The 24,082-nt window shown below is 43.0% G+C and overlaps 1 protein-coding gene across 3 annotated transcripts in view; it reads right to left on the bottom strand.

Annotated features, from left to right (window-relative positions):
- The window catches only part of LOC118388828 (uncharacterized), a 55,852-nt gene that overhangs the window by 16,385 nt on the left and 15,385 nt on the right, over positions 1 to 24,082 (bottom strand). For all 3 annotated transcript variants that reach the window (XM_052527153.1, XM_052527154.1, XM_052527152.1), the window contains 3 exons: positions 5,610 to 5,780; positions 4,320 to 4,509; positions 2,956 to 3,867 (listed from right to left, as the gene is read on the bottom strand). In XM_052527153.1, the coding sequence (XP_052383113.1) occupies positions 2,956 to 3,867; positions 4,320 to 4,509; positions 5,610 to 5,780 (1,273 nt within the window). The remainder of the gene's footprint in view (positions 1 to 2,955; positions 3,868 to 4,319; positions 4,510 to 5,609; positions 5,781 to 24,082) is intronic.

Below are 24,082 nucleotides of genomic sequence, written 5' to 3' on the forward strand. Positions count from 1 at the left end.
AAAAAATGAATGTAAGTACAATATACATGGAACAGTTTAGTTACTAAAATAAGGGGATATGTTTTTTTATTGTGGCATACAGCAGGTCAGCCACCAGGGGGAGACTCGAGGCCTGGTGGCAGACAGAGTCTACATCACGAGGCGATGGACGTACCAAGTCTTGACGGGCTCTCCTGCCAGGACTAATTGGGGCTGATTGTAGCTGGTGGGTAATCAAGGGCTGATTGCTCACCAGCTGCACGAGTCCCATAAAGCTGCCAGAAGGGCAGCACACAAGGAGAGGGACTGGGGGAAGAAAGGTGACTTCCGTATAGTTGGAGACGGTGCCCGAGCTAAAAGGAGGGAGTTCAGTTTTTGTGATTGACAGGATACAGCAAGACCCAGAGCCCAGAAGACGGTATCCCGGAGAGGGTCTCATGGGGGAGACATATCCTTTTCTTTTGATTTATTGAAACCGAGCTAATCGAGCTAATCCTACTCTGTCTGTGTCTGATCTGTATAAACTTCTTGACCAAGCCCCCCGGTCTGCCACAAGTGGTGGAGAATGCGGGCATTCTGATAACGTGGTCAGATCATGGTTGACGTTTACCCAGCATCAGTATGGAAGAGCTGATAGCTCAGTCCGTCTGGGCCCAACAAGCACAACAGGCGGTTCAGGAACGAACGCTGGAGGAACAGCGACTACAAAACATCCGCCTCCTTGAGGAAATCAGGAAGCTGCAAGGAGGAGTGTCTCCTGAATCACATCCCAACCAGTTTTTAATCAAGCAATGGAAGACGATGACATTGAAACATACCTCTGTACGTTTGAACGGACAGTGCTACGGGAAGGATGGCCAAGGACGCAGTGGGCAAGTCTGCTAGCCCCGTTCCTCTCTGGGAATGCCCAAAAAGTGTATTGGGACCTGAACAACGAACAGGCGGCTAATTACGGCAGACTCAAACGGGAGACACTTAGCCGCTATGGTTACTGCCTGGCCAATCGGTCTCAACTGTTCCAAGACTGGAGGTTCGTACCCGATGCATCCCCCGAGCCCAGATGAGAGACCTACTGCGCGTCACCAGGGCATGCATCCTAACCGACTTATCCATCCTCTCCATCCTCGACAAAGTGGTCCTGGATCGCTTCTATGGGCGCTATCTCACAACATGAAGAGGGCAGCAAGTCTATGAATACCCCAGACCTTGGAGGGCCTCCTGGAAGCAGTGGAGATGAATCAGAACACTCAGGCCCTGCTGAGTGGGAGCCAGCCCGAGTCCTCGACCCGTTCAAGGGAACGGAGGGACAGCCCCACCGCTGGGTACCCCGAACCGACAGTCAGCAAGGCCAAAGGACCGCAAACCCATGGAGAGAGGGCTGGGGTAGGGCCGACCTGCCACCGACGACCCCAGGTATAGATGGAGACCAAAGGAGGGGATTTGAGTGTGGCGCCTGGGGGCATATTGCCTGGAATTGCCTGGCTCGAGAGGAGTCAATGCCAACAACAAGTCCCTGAGGTGAGGTGGGTCACGCAGTGAACTATGTCACCTCCTGTTGGGTGCACCATGAATCAACTGCACCCATGGTCCCGGTGATTCATGGTTGACGGACACGACACGGAAGCTCTATGGTTACGTATGGTTACGCTCGTAACCACGAGCCTGCTGAACCAGGAGACCAAATATGGTAGGGAGACACAAAGTGTTATCCAACCATATGGACCAACATCATGACGCCACAAGGGAGCTGCTAGATGATGATAGGTGCAGTGCCAGAGTTGCCGGTACCTGTCCTAGTGGGACGGGATTGTCCGCTGTTCACGGCCCTATGGGGCACGAGCTGAAGAAAAAGATACGAGCCGGCTGAAGAAGAGACGGACGACCCATCGCCTGTGTGGCCCAGAGTTGACCAACCTGTATCTACGGGTCCGGAGTCGGAGGGGGCGCCAGAACCCACCCCCCTCACCGGGGAACCACGGGAGGAGGAGCCCAGCTCGATTTCGAGGGGCCAGTCAAGACACCCGCTGGGGGCCAACTGGTGGGACAATTCGGAACGACCCAGTGGGAGGATCCGAGCTTGAAAGCCGCCGCAGCCCAAGTGATAGCGGTGGATGGACAGCTACATTGTTGCTGCCCCAACGGTACGTGGGAACCGTTCTTCAGGGGTTGGGGGTGCACCTGGGAATGGAGAAGACCCGGGAACGGATCACCTCCCAGTTTCACTGGCCAAGGATGAGGAGGGTCGTGGAAGACTACTGTCACAGCTGCCATGTATGTCAACTCACTGCCCCAAAAGCACACTTCCGAAACCCACTGGTCCCCTACCGATCATCGGGATACCCTTTGAACGCATGGACATAGTGGAACCCCTGGTAAAAACAGCACGAGGACAGCGGTGCATCCTGGTGGTGGTAGATTATTCCACCCGGTATCCCGAGGCCATTCCCCTACGGCCGGTGGTATCCAAGGGAATCACCCGGGAGCTGTTCCACCTCTTTAGCCAAGTGGGCATTCCGAACGAGATCCTGACAGACCAAGGTACTGAGCAAGACCCGGAGCCCGAAGACTGTATCCCAGAGAAGGTATCATGGGGGAGACCTAACCTTTTCTTTTCATTTATTGTTTAAATACACACCCTTGAAACCGAGCTAATCCTAATCTGTCCGTGTCTGATCTGTGTAAACGTCTTGACCAAACCCCCTGGTTTACCACCATTATATATATATATATATATATATATATATATATATATATATATATATATATAGTTATATATATATATATATATATATATTTCCTGCTCTTTTTATATCTCTCAGATTTAGGACAGACCCCCCCATGCTTAGACAGGGCTTAGACTCTAGAGGGTTAATACCAGTGCAGTCAAATAAATTGCTAATCTCTATGAAATTGATTGTATGTAGTTTGAATCCGTTGGGATTCACAAAGTAGTTTAAACAGGGTGCTTTGCTTTACCTGTGCTGAATACTTCCTCATAGGATGTCCTAGGATGGTTTGGCTCAGTCTTCATGACTTGGTCGTGTGCCTCTGTAGTGGTGTGTAGTTTGTCTGGCTCCTCCACTGTCATCTTCAAACCGGGAGATGCTTCGGTCGTAGTGCTTTCAATCGGAGGGTTCCAGTCATGTAAATATCTCTCTGTGCTTGGGTATTTTTCTCTAGTGTCCTCTAGTTGAGGGGTCTGTGTTGAAACCCAATCCTGAAGTATTCCATAATTCCTGGCATCCAGCGACCTCTTGGCCAACACATAGGCAGTGCTCTCATCACTACTGGGGGTGATGCCAATCAACTTGTAAAGGAAAGGGACTGGTGTGATCAGCTTGGCCCCAGCAACAGAGAAGTGACTGTGGGGTGAGCCTGCTGCTCCTCTCCCTGCTGGTCGGGCTGTGGAAGTCTCCCTTATCCTCTCAGTCTGGGGGTAGTAAAATGTCTCGTCATGGGAGCCAACGGTCCCCAGGAGAACCAGACTAGGAGGGGAAGACGGGGAAGGTTCATTCGTGGCAGACGGGGTGTCAGCAACTGCCTGGTAGAGTCCCGAATCTGACTCAGTTCCATTGGGTGAAGGTGGATGAAAGTCCCAGTGTATATCCCCCTCTCTGCCCCCTCCAAGTGAACGTCCATCGGGGCCAGTCCGCTGCAGCTCCCTGGGGAAGGGGGGTCTTACGGTACCAGAACTCACCAGGAACACCTGGGGCTCAGCGCCCTTGGTACCCAGGGATGGATGAGTCGGCCTGGGAGGCACAATCGAGGTGAGTTGGGAGAGGGTGGGCTGTGGGGGACTGCTCCATACGCTGTGGGACACCAGGGAGACATCAGGGGTTACCGGACCCACTGTCGGACATGTACACCGGCGTTCAGGTTCAGGTTCAGCTAGGGCAGAGGACAGGGACATGGGAATGGTTAGGGTAAATAGCTCTAAGAGAACAGTCTGAAAACAGCTTTGAGTAATCATGGGTGGCTAAATGTTTTCTTCTGAAACAGCAATGTAAACATATACACAGAATCTCTTAATAATTTCCTGGAGCATTGCTGGCTTTTTAACATGAGGTATTTTTGAGGTGTGTGTTTTCGAGATTTTCTGGTGTTAATTTAGGTATTTTCCTCGTAACATGCAAGTTGACAGATCCAAATGAAAGATGATCTTTCCAGCCTATGCTCATAAAATATACCACTACGGGGGACAAATGGCAATAACAATCACTAAAGTATGTGGTAGTTATGGGAGACTGAAAACACCAGTAAAACTATACAAACGACTACCTATCTCTTAGAATGGATATTAATAGATATTATCATAATTATCAGTTTATATCTCCTGCTACCTGCGGTGGGGGTGGGGAGGGCAGTGGTGGATTCTTGGTAATCCTCTGCATACTCTTGCTCACAGTTCCAGTCGACGGGCCCGTTGCTCTTGGCCATCAGGGTCATGTACATCTCAATGACCCCCCGGACTTTCGTCAGAGCCTCTCTGGGCGAGGTGCTGTGCACTCTGACAAACTTCAATGGGGTGTCCTGTGACATGGACGGCAGGAGAGAGGAGATGGAACGGGTCACATTCATTCCCTACTAACAATTCAAAACCTCCTGAAATACTTTCAAGTGGTTTTTAATGGCACTTATTGAATAATACATCATGCTTAATGAATGTTTCTAATGATGAAAACTCAGATCTCAGTGAAGGGAGTTGCCAGAGGAGCAGGCTATTGTAGATCATTATATACAGTTTTCTCGCAAAATGAAAGTGTCTGTTTTCAAAGCTACTGCTTGGGCTATCGGCAATTGTGGCTTAAGTCTTAGAGTATCTAAAAGTTTGAAAGGGTTTTGTAAAGATCTCTAAAAACAAATTACTTTGCAAAAGTAAAACTATTTCAAAATATTTTGTTTGATTGCAGGAAATCAACTAAGAATTTTTTCAATCAATTACTCTGATTGGATCAAGTCATTTGTTTTGTATTGGGGTTAATTTAATATTTGATAATGGATACGACTTAGCCATTTAGCTAGCCCAAACTTCACAGTGAGGATGTCGGACAAGGGGTTCTCATAAAATAAAGGAAAAATCAACCCCAAAAATATATTTTGGTAGTTTTTCCTTTGGTGTACTGTTGATACAGTACCAAATGTGTTGCATGTGAGCAGCAAAGATTATCCATTATATTGACAAGATAGTCGGGTGACCACTCTAATGGAAATACATTGACGGCAGGCGGGGGGAGGCGAGATTAGGTGGGACCATTCTATCCAATGAGAGGGCAGATAAGCGTGTAAGAAACAGGCCCAACTCCTATATAAAGTAGTATTACATCAGTGCATTCATTGCAACCTAACCATTACATTTTGTTGTGAACCAAATTCAAAACTCATTGACCTCCATACAAAAATGCCTAAATTCGTGGTTTATTTTCTTGGACAGATTTTAGGTGGCATAAACCCTCTCACTCCGCCTGTCAGCAGCCAAATTTTCAAGACATAGGATTGTCAAGTTGCAAAGTGTCACTTGCCACCTCATGATGATGCAGTTTGCATGATGCACCTTGGCACAATCCAAAACACCTTTGGAAGAGACTGTTCCTGGACTAGAGTAGGAAAGCTCATAAGTAAGTAGCACTCACCTCAATCTCCTCATTAATTTCAGGTATGCAGTTTTGGGAGTAGAGGTCATATATGACCTTTTTCAGGAGTTTGACATAGCGCCCGTTGTCCGATTTCCTGACATACTTGAAGTGTGTGTTCAGAAGCTCCAGGATTTGTGGAAATGCTGCTTTGATGTAACAGACTTCACTCTGTGTTTCAAAGGAAAAAGAAACCTATCGTCACTGCATTTTTTAACACTGGTTTGTATTGAGCCATGAATCTCCTTTCCAAAAGCAGACCAGGTTTAGGGCTTTTAAATATATATATATATATTTTTTTTACATTATATAGATGTGGAAATAGGTGACAAAATGGGCTTTTGGATGTCACATCCAGGCCTGTACTTGTAGTCTTGGACCGAGAATATACAGTGTATTTGGAAAGTATTCAGACCCCTTGACTTTATACACATTTTGTTATGTTACAGCCTTATTCTAAAACTGATTAAATCTTCATTTTCCCTCATCAATCTACACACAATACCCTATACTGACAAGGCAAAAACAGATTTTTAGACATTTTTGTAAATGTATTCCATCTTTTAAAGTGTTCAGACCCTTTACTCTGCACTTTGTTGAAGCATCTTTAGCAGTGATTACAGCCTTGAGTCTTCTTGGGCATGATACTATAAGATTGGTACACCTGTATTTGGGGAGTTTCTCCCATTCTTCTCTGCAGATCCTTTCAAGCTCTGTCAGGTTGGATGGAAAGCGTTGCTGCACAGGTATTTTCAGGTCTCTCCAGAGATGTTCGATTGGGTTCAAGTTCGAGCTCTGGCTGGGCTACTCAAGGACATTCAGAGACTTGTTCCAATGCCACACCTGCGTTGTGTTGGCTGTGTAGTTAGGGTCGATGTCCTGTTGGAAAGTGAACCTTCACCCCCAGGTCCTGAGCGCTCTAGAGCAGGTTTTCATCAAGGATCTCTATGTACTTTGCTTCATTCATCTTTCCCTTGATCCTGATTAGTCTCCCAGTCCCTGCCACTGAAAAAAAAAATCACCACATCATGAAGCTGCCACCACCATGCTTCACCGTAGCGATGGCACTTGGCAATCAAGCCAAAGAGTTCAATCTTGGTTTCATCAGTCTGGATAATCTTGTTTCTCATGGTCAGAGTCCTTTAGGTGCATTTTGGCTAACTCTAAGCGAGCAGTCAGGTGCCTTTTACTAAGGAGTGGCTTCCGTCTGGCCACTCTACCATTCTACCATAAAGGCCTGATTTAGAGGAGTGCTTCAGATATGGTTGTCCTTCTGGAAGGTTCTCCAATCTCCACAGAGGAACTCTGGATCTCTGACATCGGGTTCTTGGTCACATCCCTGACCAATGCCCTTCTCCTCCGATTGCTCAGTTTGGGTCTTCTTATATCCAAGGTCGGATTGGCGTGAGACTCACATATGCATCTCCACAGACACGTTTGAGTGAAAATCCCCCAGAAAAATCCCCCCAGTAGCTTGAAGGGTTTATCGACTACACATGGATACATACCCTTACCTAGATTGAGTTTGAAAGTCTTCCCAAAAAGGGCTAAACAAAAGGCTCAGAAACACCTGGTTTCAACATACTGTATGTGCCTCTTTTCATCCCTGCAGACAAGAATCTGAAGAAAAGTGTGAAGTTCCCCCCTTGAAATGTCTTGCCACCCTACTCAATGGGTGCTAGGTGTATACACTGCAAGACCTTTGTCACAACTGAAAAATAGGCAAGAGATGAGCATATTGCGATGTTTAAGAAAATATATTCCAGTGTGAAAGACAAGTCCCTGTTGGCCCCGCTGGTATAAGATCAACTCTGTTTGCCCCCCATCCATTCTCAGTAGTCAATTAACCCATTGCGAGATGCAATCCTACTGACAGTCAAAATCATCTTGACTCGAGAACTTCAGAGACAGCTGATCTTCACATACAGTACCAGTGTTTGGAGACACCTACTCATTCAAGAGTTTTTCTTTATTTCTACATTGGAAAATAATAGTGAAGACATCAAAACTATGAAATAACACATGGAATCATGTAATAAGCAAAAAAGTGTGAAACAATTCAAAATATATTTTATATTTGAGATTCTTCAAAGTAGCCACCCTTTTCCTTGATGACAGCTTTGCACACCCTTAGCATTCTCTCAACCAGCTTCACCTGGAATGCTTTTCCAACAGTCTTGAAGGAGTTCCCACTTACGCTGAGCGCTTGTTGGCTGCTTTTCCTTCACTCTGCGGTCCATCTCAAACCAAACCATCTCAATTGGGTTGAGGTCAGGTGATCGTGGAAGCCAGGTAATCTGATGTGGCACTCCATCACTCTCCTTCTTGGTCAAATAGCCCTTACACAGCCTGGAGGTGTGTTGTGTCATTGCCCTGTTGAAAAACAAATTATAATCCCTAAGCACAAACCAGATGGGATGACGTATCGCTGCAGAATGCTGTGGTAGCCATGCTGGTTAAGTGTGCCTTGAATTCTAAGTAAATCACAGACAGTGTCTCCAGCAAAGCACCCCTACAACATCACACCTTCTTCTTCGTGCTTCATGGTGGAAACCACACATGTTGATTTCATCCGTTCACCTACTCTGCGTCTTGCAAAGACAAGGCGGTTGGAACCAAATATCTCAAATTTGGACTCATCAGACCAAAGGACAATTTCTACCGATCTAATGTCCATTGCTTGTGTTTCTTGGCCCGTGCAAGTCTCTTTTTATTATTGGTGTCCTTTAGTAGTGGTTTCTTTGCCTCAATTTGACCATGAAGGCCTGATTCACGCAGTCTTCTCTGAACAGTTGATGTTGAGATGTGTCTGTTACTTGAACTCTGGTGATGCATTTATTTGGGATCAAATGTCTGAGGCTGGTAACTCTAATTAACTTATCCTCTGAAGCAGAGGTAACTCTGGGTCTTCCTTTCTTGTGGCGGTCCTCATGAGAGCCAGTTCCATCATAGCGCTTAAAGGTTTTGCGACTGCACTTGAAGGAGTTTTCAAAGTTCTTGAAATGTTCCAGATTGACTGACCTTCATGTCTTAAAGTAATGATGGACTGTCAATTCTCTTTGCTTATTTGAACTGTTATTTTACCAAATAGTGGTGGCATACAGAAGATAGCCCTTTCTTGTCACAACACAACTGATTGGCTAAAACACATTAAAAAGGAAAGAAATTCAACAAATTAATTTTTAACAAGGCACACCTGTTAATTGAAATGCTTGACTACCTCATGAAGCTGGTTGAGAGAATGCCAAGAGTGGGCAAAGTTGTCATCAAGGAAAAGGGTGGCTACTATGAAGAATCTCACTTTTTTGGTAACTACATGATTCCATATGTGTTTTTTCATAGTTGAGATGTCTTTACTATTATTCTACAATTTTGAAAATAGTAAAAATAAAGAAAAACCCATGAATGAGTAGGTGTGTCCAAACTTTTGACTGGTACTGTATATTGCCCCATAGATGCCACCCAACAATACTTTTGGGAGAAGTTCAATTCATACAACCCTAAAAGCTTGAAGAGTTTCATAGACTATATAAGGGTAAATACCCTTAGCTAGATTGAATTTGGAAGTCTTCCAACAAGTGGAAAAGAACACCTCAGAAACACCGGCTTTTGACATATGTGACATTAATGAGGGTCGCCAAACCATACATATGAAATTTTGGAAAGATTCGACCTTTTTAACCCTTTCAAAAAGCCCCTATAATACGAATTGAATGCACTTCCTGCTCTTCTGGATCCCCTGCAGTTCGTGTTTCGCACAAAGAGAGGTGTGGACGACATCAAGCTGTTTTTAATGGATACCATCGACAGACATCTGGAGAGCAGGAGGGACTTTGTTTCTGGACTTTTCATCTGCATTTTACACCATGCAGCCTTCCATCCTAGCCAGAAAACTTGACTCACAGTTCAATCTCGACCATGGCCTTATCTAATGGATTATGGATTTTTTTAACTGACTGGCCACGTGGACAATTGCACAGGTTCACCACAAGGGTGTGTATTGTCACCCCTTTTTTAAATTTTCTACACCAATGACTGTCAGATGACACATTCCTTTTCTAACTCCTCTCAGGGTCTGAGCAGGACCACAGCCCAGCCCTTCAGGACTTAATTATTGTGTGACAGTGTGCTGTTGGAGTTGAATGTGTCCAAGACGAAGGAAATGGTTGTTGACTTCAGGAAAGGACGCCCCCCTGGATGGTGATCATCCATGGTGAGGAGGTGAACATTGTGCACCAGTATAGATATCTTGGTACCATCTTTGATAATAACCTGAAGTTTGAACAAAACACAGACGCCATCATCAAAAATGCCCATCAGAGCAATACTTCATCAGAAACTGAACTCATTCAGTGTCCACAAATCTATATTGTAAACCTTTTACAGTTCTTTCACTAAGAGCGTGTTCTGTGTTTCTCTTTAAAATGCTGGTTCACATCCCTCTCTGTCAAGAAAAGGACTGCCTCCAAGCCATTGTGAATACCTGCTCTAAGATCACTGTGGTGCCTCTCGGAAGTCTGGGCTTCTTCTTTGAGCAGCAGACCAGGAGGAAGATGTATGACATTTACATTTACATTTAAGTCATTTAGCAGACGCTCTTATCCAGAGCTGGGGGACAGCACCCATGTCCTCAACCCGCAGATCCAACTGCTCCCCCTTGGACGCCACCTGTCTGAAGTGCTCCACCAATAGGCATGTGGCCTCATTTGTGCCAGAGGCAATTCACCTGTTTAACAGGACCAACAAGGAAGATCTAGTGACTATTCTAGAGATAGTTATGCCCTGAAATGGATTAAGGACTGTGGCTACCATAACTTTGTAGTTTCTTAAAATTCACCATTAACTTTTAATTGATGCATTAGTGTACATACTTAGATAGAATTTTGCCGTCTTCCAAAAAGGGTTGAAAAAGGCTCAAACACCTGGTTTCAACATATGTGCCTCGTTTCATCCCTGTAGACAAGTATCTGAAAAAAAAGTGGGAAATTCCCCCCTTTTGAAATGGCTTGCCACCTCACTCAATTGGTGTTAGGGTTATACACTGCAAGGCCTTTTTGATACTGAAAAAGAGGCAAGAGTTGAGCATATTCCAACGTTTAAATATATATATATTCTGGTGTGAAAGACAAGACCCTGTTGACCCCCCTGGTGTAAATATCTACTTTCAGTTTGCCCCCATCCCTCTTAGTGGTCGATCATCCCAAGAATGCCAAAAGTGTGCAAAGCTGTCAAAGCAGTGTGGCTAGATTGATTTGTTTAACACTTTTTGGATTACTACATGATTCCATATGTGTTATTTCATAGTTGAGTTTTGATGTCTTCACAATTATTCTGCAATGTAGAAAATAGTAAAAATTTACAAAAACTATTGAATGAGTTGGTGTGTCTAAATTTTTGACTGATACTGTATATACACTGCTCAAAAAAATAAAGGGAACACTTAAACAACACAATGTAACTCCAAGTCAATCATACTTCTGTGAAATCAAACTGTCCACTTAGGAAGCAACACTGATTGACAATACATGTCACATGCTGTTGTGCAAATGGAATAGACAACAGGTGGAAATTATAGGTCATTAGCAAGACACCCCCAATAAAGGAGTGGTTCTGCAGGTGGTGACCAAAGACAACTTCTCAGTTCCTATGCCTCCTGGCTGATGTTTTGGTCACATTTGAATACTGGCGGTGCTTTCACTCTAATGGCTCAGGTCGTGCAGCTCATCCAGGATGGCACATAAATGCGAGCTGTGGCAAGAAGGTTTGCTGTGTATGTCAGCGTAGTGTCCAGAGCATGGAGGCGCTACCAGGAGACAGGCCAGTACATCAGGAGATGTGTAGGAGGCCGTAGGAGGGCAACAACCCAGCAGCAGGACCGCTACCTCCTCCTTTGTGCAAGGGGGAGCAGGAGGAGCACTACCCGAGCCCTGCAAAATGACAAATGTGCATGTGTCTGCTCAAACGGTCAGAAACAGACTCCATGAGGGTGGTATGAGGGCCCGATGTCCACAGGTAGTGGTTGTACTTACAGCCCAACACCGTGCAGGACGTTTGGCATTTGCCAGAGAACACTAAGATTGGCAAATTTGCCACTGGTGCCCTGTGCTCTTCACAAATGAAAGCAGGTTCACACTGAGCACGTGACAGAGTCTGGAGACGCCGTGGAGAACTTTCTGCTGCCTGCAACATCCTCCAGCATGACCGGTTTGGCGGTGGGTCAGTCATGGTGTGGGGTGGCATTTCTTTGGGGGGCCGCACAGCCCTCCATGTGCTCGCCAGAGGTAGCCTGACTGCCATTCGGTACCGAGATGAGATCCTCAGACCCCTCGTGAGACCATATGCTGGTGCGGTTGGAGTATGTCAGCAGTTCCTGCAAGAGGAAGGCGCTAAGGCTATGGACTGGCCCGCCCGTTTCCTGAGACCTGAATCCAATTGAGCACAGCTGGGACATCATGTCTCGCTCCATCCACCAACGCCACGCACCACAGACTGTCCAGGAGTTGGCGGATGCTTTAGTCCAGGTCTGGGAGGAGATCCCTCAGGAGACCAACCGCCACCTCATCAGGAGCATGCCCAGGCATTGTAGGGAGGTCATACAGGCACGTGGAGGCCACACACACTACTGAGCCTCATTTTGACTTGTTTTAAGGACATTACATCAAAGTTGGATCAGCCTGTAGTGTGGTTTTCCACTTGAATTTTGAGTGTGACTCCAAATCCAAACCTCCATGGGTTGATACATTTGATTTCCATGTATAATTTTTGTGTAATTTTGTTGTCAGCACATTCAACTATGTAAAGAAAAATGGATTTAATAACAATATTTCATTCATTCAGATCTAGGATGTGTTCCCTTTATTTTTTTGAGCCGTGTATTTTTTTTGCAACATTTGCAAAGACATTGGCAACTTTGTAATTGTAGTCAACTTTGTTTTGAAGTATTTGGAGACAGATCTTGATTCAAGGTTTTGCAGAGATCTGTATATAGAGACGCGATAGGGAAACAACGTGTCTAAAGTCTACACAACTGTTCTTCAAGTGGTCTGAGGCAGTTGGTAAATAATGAGCGTTTTCAAGAACAACTTTAGCATTTTACTGCAGTGGGCTAAATCTGGCTCACACAGTGTTTCTTGGTAGTCTTAAACAAATCTAATTTGAAACAAAAGTATGCACCTCATACACATGCTTATGGGTTTAATAAAATATTATATTTATACCATGTCCGATTAAGGGCTCAATCTTCGGCTGGCTTTGAGGTGCCGATAATGTCAAACGGATGTTAGTCCTTCGTGTTTTCTTCATGTAAAACGGGTGCACTGACATTTCCAGTCTTAATGCTAGTTTCGGTAAATTATCTGTTTTATATCAGCTCCGATTGGTAGGTTGGAAATATTTGATGTGTGTCCTAAAAAACATCATCCCGAAGTGCTAATTTTAGGCAGCGAAAATAGGGATGTTTGCAGTTGGCTATGTTATCGATTTTAACAGCAGAAGCGCAGCCTATCCAGCCATGTTATCCGCATGGAACAAGTGTAGTGTAATGTGCTTTTGAAACATAAAAAAATGACTGTTTTTGTCCCATTTTGGGGGGATTCAAAAACCAAGCATAGCCTCCTCTCCTCTCAAGGAAGGCTCCTTTTTTATCCTTTCCAGTTCAATCGCGAAGTAGTCAAGACTGTCGATAAAGGTTTTGACTCCTGAAACTGCTTGGAAATAAATCTTAATCACCAAAGCTTTATTGAAATATCAAGTTTGAGAGTGGTCAAACAGTGAGCTGATGTTCCCTTTATATCTATGCATTGTATGCTGGCCCACATTATTCTAGCCATGCAGGTCCCGTTTTGTATGTGTGTAAAACGCTCCATAGTCTAGGATGTTTAAATATTATATTCCCACGGTGAGAAATTATGGGGCCTTTAATTGTGAGGTAGCCTATTTAAAACAAGTTATTGTTTGGTTTTGTTTAGAATTTATTATAATTATTTATTCTCATTCCCATTCTTAGTGCTTATCAGTAATGGATTTAATCTTGATTATTGACAATGCTTGGGCATGTTCATGCTCAGCCATAATGCAACACATTAGGCCTATTACTTAAAACAATTTAGTCTGAAAATGGGTTCAAGTTCACGTATTTAGCAAAGCTAGGTCTACATTTTGTTATTTTGTTTCTGTAAGGCATTTAACAAACTATAATGGACTAACATTGAAATTGGAGTTTATTCCAAGGCAATGCATAAAATTCTGGAAATACATAACATGAATCAACCACATATTTTGCCATGGAGCACATTCTGATTGGCCAAGCCTCGACACTTCCACGACTTCATCATCAAAACCCAGCCATTCCGCAGCAACGCCAGCAAGTGCTGTGATAGTTGAGATAGTGAAAATAGCTTAAATATTTCTCACACTTTGATTTGATTTACCATTGCATTAGGCTCATTAAAATAGAGCCCATAGAGTTGAAATGTATTACATTTTGAGTTTGCATCCCAATGTTACACTTTATATGCATCACAGAAGACTGAAATACAACGAAACCGTTTGATATAGAAAAACCAGTTTTCTGTGTTAAAAATAAAATAATGAAGTTATGAAAAATATTAACATCCCACCCATGAGGCTACTAGAGGACAATTTGGTGATTTGACTGCAGGCAAGGGATACTAACGATGGTTTTGGGAAATAGCTTGGAGATTTAACAATGCTCCTATAAAGGTTCTAACATGAAACTTAGACTTAAGGTGCTTTGGGGAAACCAGCCCCGGACACTCATGTCTCAACAGATAGTCCTTTCCTCTTAGCCATATCAACTTTGCTTCCTGTAACACTAGACTCAAGGAGTAGTAAAAGTGATCAACAATCAAGCTGGTCATCTTGACTAATTTCTCATGTCATTCTAGTTGGCAAAGTGAAAAAAGTGTTGATAGGGAGACAGAATGCAGTCGGACCATCAGATAATTGGCATATACATTACTCTTGCTGAATTTCCACATGGCCGAGGATATTGGAAATGTAATCAAAGCCTATTGGATAATAACTTGTTTTTAACTAGGACAGAGGAATTTATAACTGACTTTTTCAGACATAACATACTGTAGGTACAGCATATCCTTATTGTATGGGACACTTAAATGTATGGGACAATTTTAAATGTGTCTTTAGAGGCCATGTAATTCAGTACTCAGTATAAACAAAAGCAATTTAGTTCAAAAGAGTCCATACTAACAAAGGAAATTGAAGGTCTAACAGAACAGATAAATAGCAATAAAAACTGTACCATAGTGTCTCAGAATAAGTTATAGGAAAAACTAAAATAAATGGAGGAACTTAATTCAAGAAAGATCAAGTGCAATATATATTTTTTAAATAAAGCAAACTGGGGGGAAATATGGGGGAAAAAATCACCAAAAATGCTACCAAAAATAATTTTCTGAAACTTGTTGCAAATGACGGAATCACCCATGATACACCAAATTATATTTGAAAGAGGAAGCAAAGTACTTTAATAAGCATATGTTTTGGTTTCAGTCTCCTCCATCTCTTCTAACCAAAGCTAATTGTATGGATTGTTTTATATTATTTCTGTAAAATGAACAGCTGTACAGAAAGACTCATGTGAAGGCGAAATTACGGAGGAGGAACTTCTTGATGCATTTAAAGCCTTTAAGTCCGAGAAAACTCCAGGCCTGGATGGTATATACGTTGAGGTATACCAAACTCTTTTTTGATATACTCAGAGTACCGTTATTAGCATGTTTTCACCACTCAAGCTGTTTGCAAATGGTGGATTATCAGACACTCAAAAAGAAGGTCTGATGTCATTATTAGTGAAACAGGATATAAGTGGGAAATATAAAGATCCAGTCCTCTAAAAAAATTGGAGAACCCTTACACTCCAATGTTGTGATGCAAAAATTCTCATAGAATTAAAAAGGTATTGTCGGACATTATTCATTCTAATCAGACAGGTTTTTTACATGGACGATACAGTGGAGATAATATAAGGCAAGTACTGGAAACAATAGAACACTATGAAAAATCTGGGAAACCAGGCCTGCTACTCATAGCTGACTTTGAAAAGGCTTTTGATAAAGTACTACTGGAGTTTGTACATTTTTGACAATCTCTTATAAAATGGGTTAAAATCATGTATAGTAACTCTAGGTGTAAAATAGTAAATAATGGCTACTTCTCAGAAAGTTTTAAACTGTCAAGAGGAGTAAAACAAGGTTGTCATCTATCGGCATATCTATTTAATATTGTCATCGAAATGTTAGCTATTAAAATAACCGCTGTTACTATGATGTTGGTAATGGCGCCGGAGGGGAAGGCTGCCGTCTTATCGATTTTTAACCAACCATGCAGTTTTGTTAGTTTTTCTGCGTTGTTCGTAACTTGTTTTGTACATAAAGTTGCTGCTACCGTCTCTTATGACCAAAAAGAGCTTCTGGACATCAGAACTGTGATTGATCACCTCAAACTGGAAAAAGAGTTCTTCTTCAATGAGTCAGATGGGAGGGATATAATACAGACACCCGACCAGGCCTAGATCCCCGTTATTCGCTGGAGAAGGATACACAGATTTAGCAAAAAGAGATCAGGGTGCCTTGTGAGGATCAGGCGATGAGTGGCTAATCTGCCCATGCCTTCCGTCCTGCTAGCTAATGTTCAATCGCTGGAAAATAAATGGGACGAACTGAAAGCACATTTATCCTAACAACGAGACATTACCAACTGTAATATCTTATATTTCACTGAGTCGTTGCTGAACGACAACATTAACAACATACAGCTGGTGGGTTAAACACTCTATTGGCAGGACAGAACAGCAGTCTCTGGTAAGATACAGGGCGGGCACCTAGGCATTTATGTCTACATACCACCACAGACCGATACTGGCACTAAAACCGCACTCAATGAGCTGTACACCGTTGTAAGAAAACAATAAAAAGCTCATCCAGAGGCGGCGCTCATGGTGGCCAGGGACTTTAATGCAGGGAAACTTAAATCAGTTTTACCTAAATGCTATCAGCATATTACATGTGGCCTATCAGAAGGAAATCTGACCATACAGTGGGGCAAAAATGTATTTAATCAGCCACCAATTGTGCAAGTTCTCCCACTTAAAAAGATGAGAGAGGCCTGTCATTTTCATCATAGGTACACTTCAACTATGACAGACAAAATGAGAAGAAAAAAAATCCAGAAAATCACATTGTAGGATTTTTAATGAATTTATTTGCTATTTATGGTGGAAAATAAGTATTTGGTGACCTACAAACAAGCAAGATTCCTGGCTCTCACAGACCTGTAACATCATCTTTAAGAGACTCCTCTGTCCTCCACTTGATACCTGTATTAATGGCACCTGTTTGAACTTGTTATCAGTATAAAAGACACCTGTCCACAACCTCAAACAGTCACACTCCAAACTCCACTATGGCCAAGACCAAAGAGCTGTCAAAGGACACCAGAAACAAAATTGTGGACCTACACCAGGCTGGGAAGACTGAATCTGCAATACGTAAGCAGCTTGGTTTGAAGAAATCAACTGTTGGAGCAATTATTAGGAAATGGAAGACATACAAGACCACTGATAATCTCCCTCGATCTGGGGCTCCACGCAAGATCTCACCCCGTGGGGTCAAAATGATCACAAGAACGGTGAGCAAAAATCCCAGAACCACACGGGGGGACTTAGTGAATGACCTGCAGAGAGCTGGGACCAAAGAAACAAAGCATACCCTCAGTAACACACTACGCCGCCAAGGACTCAAATCCTGCACTGCCAGACGTGTCCCCTTGCCTAAGCCAGTACATGTCCAGGCCCGTCTGAAGTTTGCTAGAGAGCATTTGGATGATCCAGAAGAAGATTGGGAGAATGTCATATGGTCAGATGAAACCAAAATATAACTTTTTGGTAAAAACTCAATTCGTTGTGTTTGGCGAACAAAGACTGCTGAGTTGCATCCAAAGAACGCCATACCTACTGTGAAGCATGGGAGTGGAAACATCATGCTTTGGGGCTGTTTTTCTGCAAAGGGACCAGGACGACTGATCCGTGTAAAGGAAAGAATGAATGGGGCCATGTATCGTGAGATTTTGAGTGAAAACTTCCTTCCATCAGCAAGGGCATTGGAGATTAAACGTGGCTGGGTCTTTCAGCATGACAATGATCCCAAACACATCGCCCGGGCAACGGAGTGGCTTCGTAAGAAGCATTTCAAGGTCCTGGAGTGGCCTAGCCAGTCTCCAGATCTCAACCCCATAGACAATCTTTGGAGGGAGTTGAAAGTCTGTGTTGCCCAGCAACAGCCCCAAAACGTCCCTGCTCTAGAGGAGATCTGCATGGAGGAATGGGCCAAAAAAAGTGGTTAGATGAAGCAGATGCTAAACTACAGGACTGTTTTGCTAGCACAGACTGGAATATGTCCTGCGATTATTCCGATGGAATTGAGGAGTACACCACATCAGCCACTGGCTTAATCAATAAGTTCATTGGGGACTTCATCCCCACAGTGACTGTAGGTACATACACCAACCAGAAGCCATGGATTACAGACAACATTCGCACTGAGCTAAAGGGTAGAGCAACCACTTTCAGGGAGCGGGACTCTAACCCGGAAGCTGAAAGAAATCTCGCTATGCCCTCCGACGAACCATCAAACAGGCAAAGCATCAATTCAGGATGAACATTAAATCGTAGTACACCCGTTCTGACGCTCGTCGGATGTGACAGGGCCTGCAAAGTATTACAGACTACAAAGGTAAGTACAGCTGAGAGCTCCTCAGTGACACGGGCCTACCAGATGAGCTAAATAAGTTGCATGCTCGCTTTGAGGTAAGTAGCACTGAAAAATGCATGAGAGCAGCAGCTGTTCCAGATGACTGTGTGATCACGCTCTCCGCAGCCGATGTGAGTAGACATTTAAACAGGTCAACTTTCCCAAGGCCGCAGGGCCAGAAGGATTACCAGGACGTGTACAACGAGCATGCGTTGACCAACTGGCAAGTGTCTTCACTGACATTTTCAACCTCTCCCTGTCTAAGTCTGTAATATCAACATGGTTCAAGCAGACCACCATAGTCCCTGTGCACAAGAACACTAAGGTAACATGCTTAAATCACTACCGACCCGTAGCACTCACGTATGTAGCCATGAAATGCTTTGAAAGGATAGTCAGGGCTCACATCAACACCATTATCCCAGAAACCCTAGACCCACTCTAATTTGTATACTGCACCAACAGATCCACAGATTATGCAGTCTCTATTGCACACCACACCTGTGAAAATGCTCAGCGTTCAACACCATAGTGCCTTCAATGCTCATCATTAAGCTAAGGACCCTGGAACTAAACACCTCCCTCTGCACCTGGATCCTGGACTTCCTGACGGTCCGCCGCAAGGTGGTATGGGTAGGTAACAACACATCCGCCACGCTGATCCTCAACACGGGGGCCCCTCAGGGGTGCGTGCTCAGCCCCGTCCTGTACCTTGTTCACTCATGACTACATGGCCAGGCACAACTCCAACACCATCATTAAGTTTGCTGATGACAGAACAGCAGTAGGCCTGATCACTGAAAACGATGAGACAGGCTATAAGGAGGTCAGAGACCTGACCGTGTGGTGCAAGGACAACAACCTCTCCCTCAACGTGATCAAGACAAAAGAGATGATTGTGGACTACAGGAAGAGGAGGACCGAGCACGCCCCAATTCTCATCGACTGGGCTGTAGAGGAGCAGGTTGAGAGCTTCAAGTTCCATGGCATCCACATCACCAACAAACTAACATGGTCCAAGCACACCAAGACAGTCATGTAGAAGGCACGACAAAACCTATTCCCCCTCTATACCAGGGGGTGTCAGAGGAAGGCCCTAAAAATTGCCAATGACTCCAGCCACCCTAGTCATAGACTGTTCTCTTTGCTATCGCATGGCAAGCGGTACCGGAGCGCCACGTCTAGGTCCAAGAGGCTCCTAAATAGCTTCTACCCCCAAGCCGTAAGACTCCTGAACAGCTTTTCAAATGGCTACACAGACTATTTGCATTCGGCTCAGGTGACAAATAAATGTTGATTTGAAATCAGATCCAACAATAATATCAAGGGATTAGAAATCCAGGGTTGAAAAGCAATGGTGTCATTGTACGCTGATGATTCATGTTTTCTAATAAATCCACAACTTGGATCCCTCCACAAACTCTGGATCATTGGATTACAACCAAATTATGATAAGTGTACTATTTACGTATTTGATCACAAAAAAGTATGACTTTTACAGTACCATGCAGTTTGCAAATAAAATGGTCTGATGGTGATGTGGATATACTCAGTATACATTTCCCAAACTAAAAAAATGATCTCACTCCAAGATATGTTAATAGGAAGTTAAAAATAGGTAAGATATTGCTAACATGGAAAGGTAAATACCTGTCTATTTGTGGAAAAATCAGCCTGATTAACTTTTTAGTCATTTTACCTATTTGCTAATGGTCTTGCCTATAACTAGCAAACAGTTTTTGAAATTGTTTGAGAAAATCTTTTTCCATTTTATTTGGAATGGCAAGTGAGACAAAATTAAAAGGGCCTATTTATATAATGAATTTGTATTCAGAAGGCAGAAATGATTAAATATTAAAGAGTTAGAGCTCTCAGTAAAGGCTTCAGTCATACAAATGTTATACTTAAATCCAAACTGGTTCTCTAGGAAATGAGTAAGAATGTCTCACCCTATGTTCATGAATGGTCTTTATCCTTTTTTAAGATTTCAACCTCTCACTTTCAGTTATTTGAAAAGGAAATAATCTCCCAAATATCGCTATTTTAAAACAAGCAAATCTAATTTGAATCCACCAGAAAAGACATAACAAATAATACAATAAATATTGTGGTTAAAATCAAGTATAATAATTTATAGAAAAAACATTATAACATTTTGTTTCAAAGTATAATCTTCATAAATTACATCATAAATATGCCTGGTGGGATTATGTCACACATGCATTTAACAAAAATATATGGAAATTATGACAAACAAAATTGCAACATTACCGCAAAAATGGAAGAGGAAAGTTGAAACGGGGAAAAGTAAGGAACTTGCCTGTCAGCCCTGCATTAAAGACCATAATTGGTTAAAGAAAATTGTGATAAATAAAAAGTATACCAGTTTCATTTATGGACCAAAAAATTGACAGCCGTGCCATCTAAATTTCAAAATAGTTTGGAAGAGATTTTTGACGTACCGATTCCATTGCACATGGTTTATGGACTGATACGCAAAACTTCATTTTTTACCATTTAAATTATTATACAAAATTCTTGCAACCAATAGAATGTTATTTATATGGGGGATACAACTTTCCCAGCTCTGCAGATTTTACGGCGAAGAGACAGAATCATTTGTAGTTTGTTTTTGGTAACAGTTTCAGAAATGGCTGAAGAATTGCAATATTTACCTTGAGCTAACCCTGCAGATAGCACTACTTGGTGATCTGAAAAGTCATAGTCAATCTATCAAAACTATAATAATACTTTTAGCATTTTTTTTTATTTTAAATAAAAAAATCTGTGGGAACAGTGAGAATAGAAAGTTTCAGATATTTTGTGAAACATCACACCACAGTTGAAATAGATATGGCTGTCACGCCCTGACCGTCGATTGCTTTGTATGTTTCTATTTTTGTTTGGTCATGGTGTGATTTGGGTGGGCATTCTATGTTTGTATGTCTAGGTTTTTGTATTTCTATGTTTCGGCCATGTATGGTTCTCAGTCAGGGACAGCTGTCTTTCGTTGTCTCTGACTGGGAATCATACTTAGGTAGCCTGTTTTGCCACTTTAGGTTGTGGGTAGTTGTTTTCTGTTTAGTGTTTGTATCACCTGTCAGAACTGTTTCGGTTATTCCTTTTGTTATTTTCTATTTAGTGTTTAGTTTCGAATAAATAATATGAACACGTACCACACTGCACCTTCGTCCTCACCTTCTTCCTCTGAATGCCGTTACAATGGCAAAAAGAAATCCAATATGGATGGTGTTGAGAGATAGATGGGAGGGGTTGAATGGAGCTGAAGGTTGGGATTAATGACAACAAATAATAACAAGATAACTAACGTAAAACATACTGTGTCCATATAACATATATGGTTTAAGAACCTTTGCGAAAGACCACAGTTTGAAAGACATGGCAAATATAAATCAAACCGGTTGGCCAACGGAAATAGATGTGAGAGGTTGAGGGTAGAGAAAGGACAGGGGTAAAATGTATACAGTATGCATAAACTGGAATTAGAGGCCTTGTTCACTAGTTTACTCCAATTAGTATATGTATTTATTTGTATGTATGTATATATATTTGTATGTATTTGTATGTATTTATTATATACTGTATATATATATATATATATATATATATATATATATATATATATATTTGTATGTATTTATAAACATGTATGTATTTGTATATACTGTATATATATATTTGTATTATTTATATATATGTATGTATTTGTATATATAGGTGTATATATATACAGTATATATTTGTAAATATGTATGTGTATATACACTGCTCAAAAAAATAAAGGGAACACTAAAATAACACATCCTAGATCTGAATGAATGAAATATACTTTTTTCTTTACATAGTTGAATGTGCTGACAACAAAATCACACAAAAATTATCAATGGAAATCAAATTTATCAACCCATGGAGGTCTGGATTTGGAGTCACACTCAAAATCAAAGTGGAAAACCACACTACAGGCTGATCCAACTTTGATGTAATGTCCTTAAAACAAATCAAAATGAGGCTCAGTAGTGTGTGTGGCCTCCACGTGCCTGTATGACCTCCCTACAATGCCTGGGCATGCTCCTGATGAGGTGGTGGATGGTCTCCTGAGGGATCTCCTCCCAGACCTGGACTAAAGCATCCGCCAACTCCTGGACAGTCTGTGGTGCAACGTGGCGTTGGTGGATAGAGCTAGACATGATGTCCCAGATGTGCTCAATTGGATTCAGGTCTGGGGAACAGGCGGGCCAGTCCATAGCCTCAATGCTTTCATCTTGCAGGAACTGCTGACACACTCCAGCCACATGAGGTCTAGCATTGTCTTGCAGTAGGAAGAACCCAGGGCCAACCACACCAGCATATGGTCTCACAAGGGGTCTGAGGATCTCATCTTGGTACCTAATGGCAGTCTGGATACCTCTGGCGAGCACATGGAGGGCTGTGCGGCCCCCCAAAGAAATGCCACCCCACACCATGACTGACCCACCGCCAAACCGGTCATGCTGGAGGATGTTGCAGGCAGCAGAACGTTCTCCATGGCGTCTCCAGACTGTTACGTCTGTCACATGTGCTTAGTGTGAACCTGCTTTCATCTGTGAAGAGCACAGGGTGCCAGTGGCGAATCACCAATCTTGGTGTTCTCTGACAGTAAGCACAGTCCCCACCTGTGGACGTTGGACCCTCATACCACCCTCATGGAGTCTGTTTCTGACCGTTTGCGCACACATATGCACATTTGTGTCCTGCTGGAGGTCATTTTGTAGGGCTCTGGCAGTGCTCCTCCTTGCACAAAGGCGGAGGAAGCAGTCCTGCTGCTGGGTTGTTGACCTCCTACGGCCTCCTCCACGTCTCCTGATGTCCTGGCCTGTCTCCTGGTAGCGCCTCCATGCTCTGGACACTACGCTGACAGACACAGCAAACCTTCTTGCCACATCTCGCATTGATGTGCCAGCCTGGATGAGCTGCACTACCTGAGCCACGTGTGTGGGTTGTAGACTCCGTCTCATGCTACCACTAGAGTGAAAGCACCGCCAGTATTCAAATGTGACCAAAACATCAGCCAGGAAGCATAGGAACTGAGATGTGGTCTGTGGTCCAAACCTGTAGAACCAGTCCTTTATTGGGGGTGTCTTTCTAAATGCCTATAATGTCCACCTGTTATCTATTCCATTTGCACAACAGCATGTGAAATGTATTGTCAATCAGTGTTGCTTCCGAAGTGGACAGTTTGATTTCACAGAAGTGTGATTGACTTGGAGTTACATTGTGTTGTTTAAGTGTTCCCTTTTTTGAGCAGTGTCCCCAAACTTTTGAATGGTAGTATATACATTGGGGAGAACAAGTATTTGATACACTGCGGATTTGGCAGGATTTCCTACTTACAAAGCATGTAGAGGTCTGTAATTTATATCATATGCACACTTCAACTGTGAGAGATGGAATTTCAAATTTAAAAAATCCAGAAAATCACATGGTATGATTTTTAAGTAATTCATTTGCATTTTATTGCATGACACAAGTATTTGATCACCTACCAACCAGTAAGAATTCCGGCTCTCACAGACCTGTTAGTTTTTCTTTAAGAAGCCCTCCTGTTCTCCACTCATTACCTGTATTAACTGCACATGCTTGAACTCGTTACCTGTATAAAAGACACCTGTCCACACACTCAAT

This window comes from Oncorhynchus keta, chromosome 10, assembly GCF_023373465.1.
Source record: "Oncorhynchus keta strain PuntledgeMale-10-30-2019 chromosome 10, Oket_V2, whole genome shotgun sequence".
Lineage (NCBI taxonomy): Eukaryota > Metazoa > Chordata > Actinopteri > Salmoniformes > Salmonidae > Oncorhynchus > Oncorhynchus keta.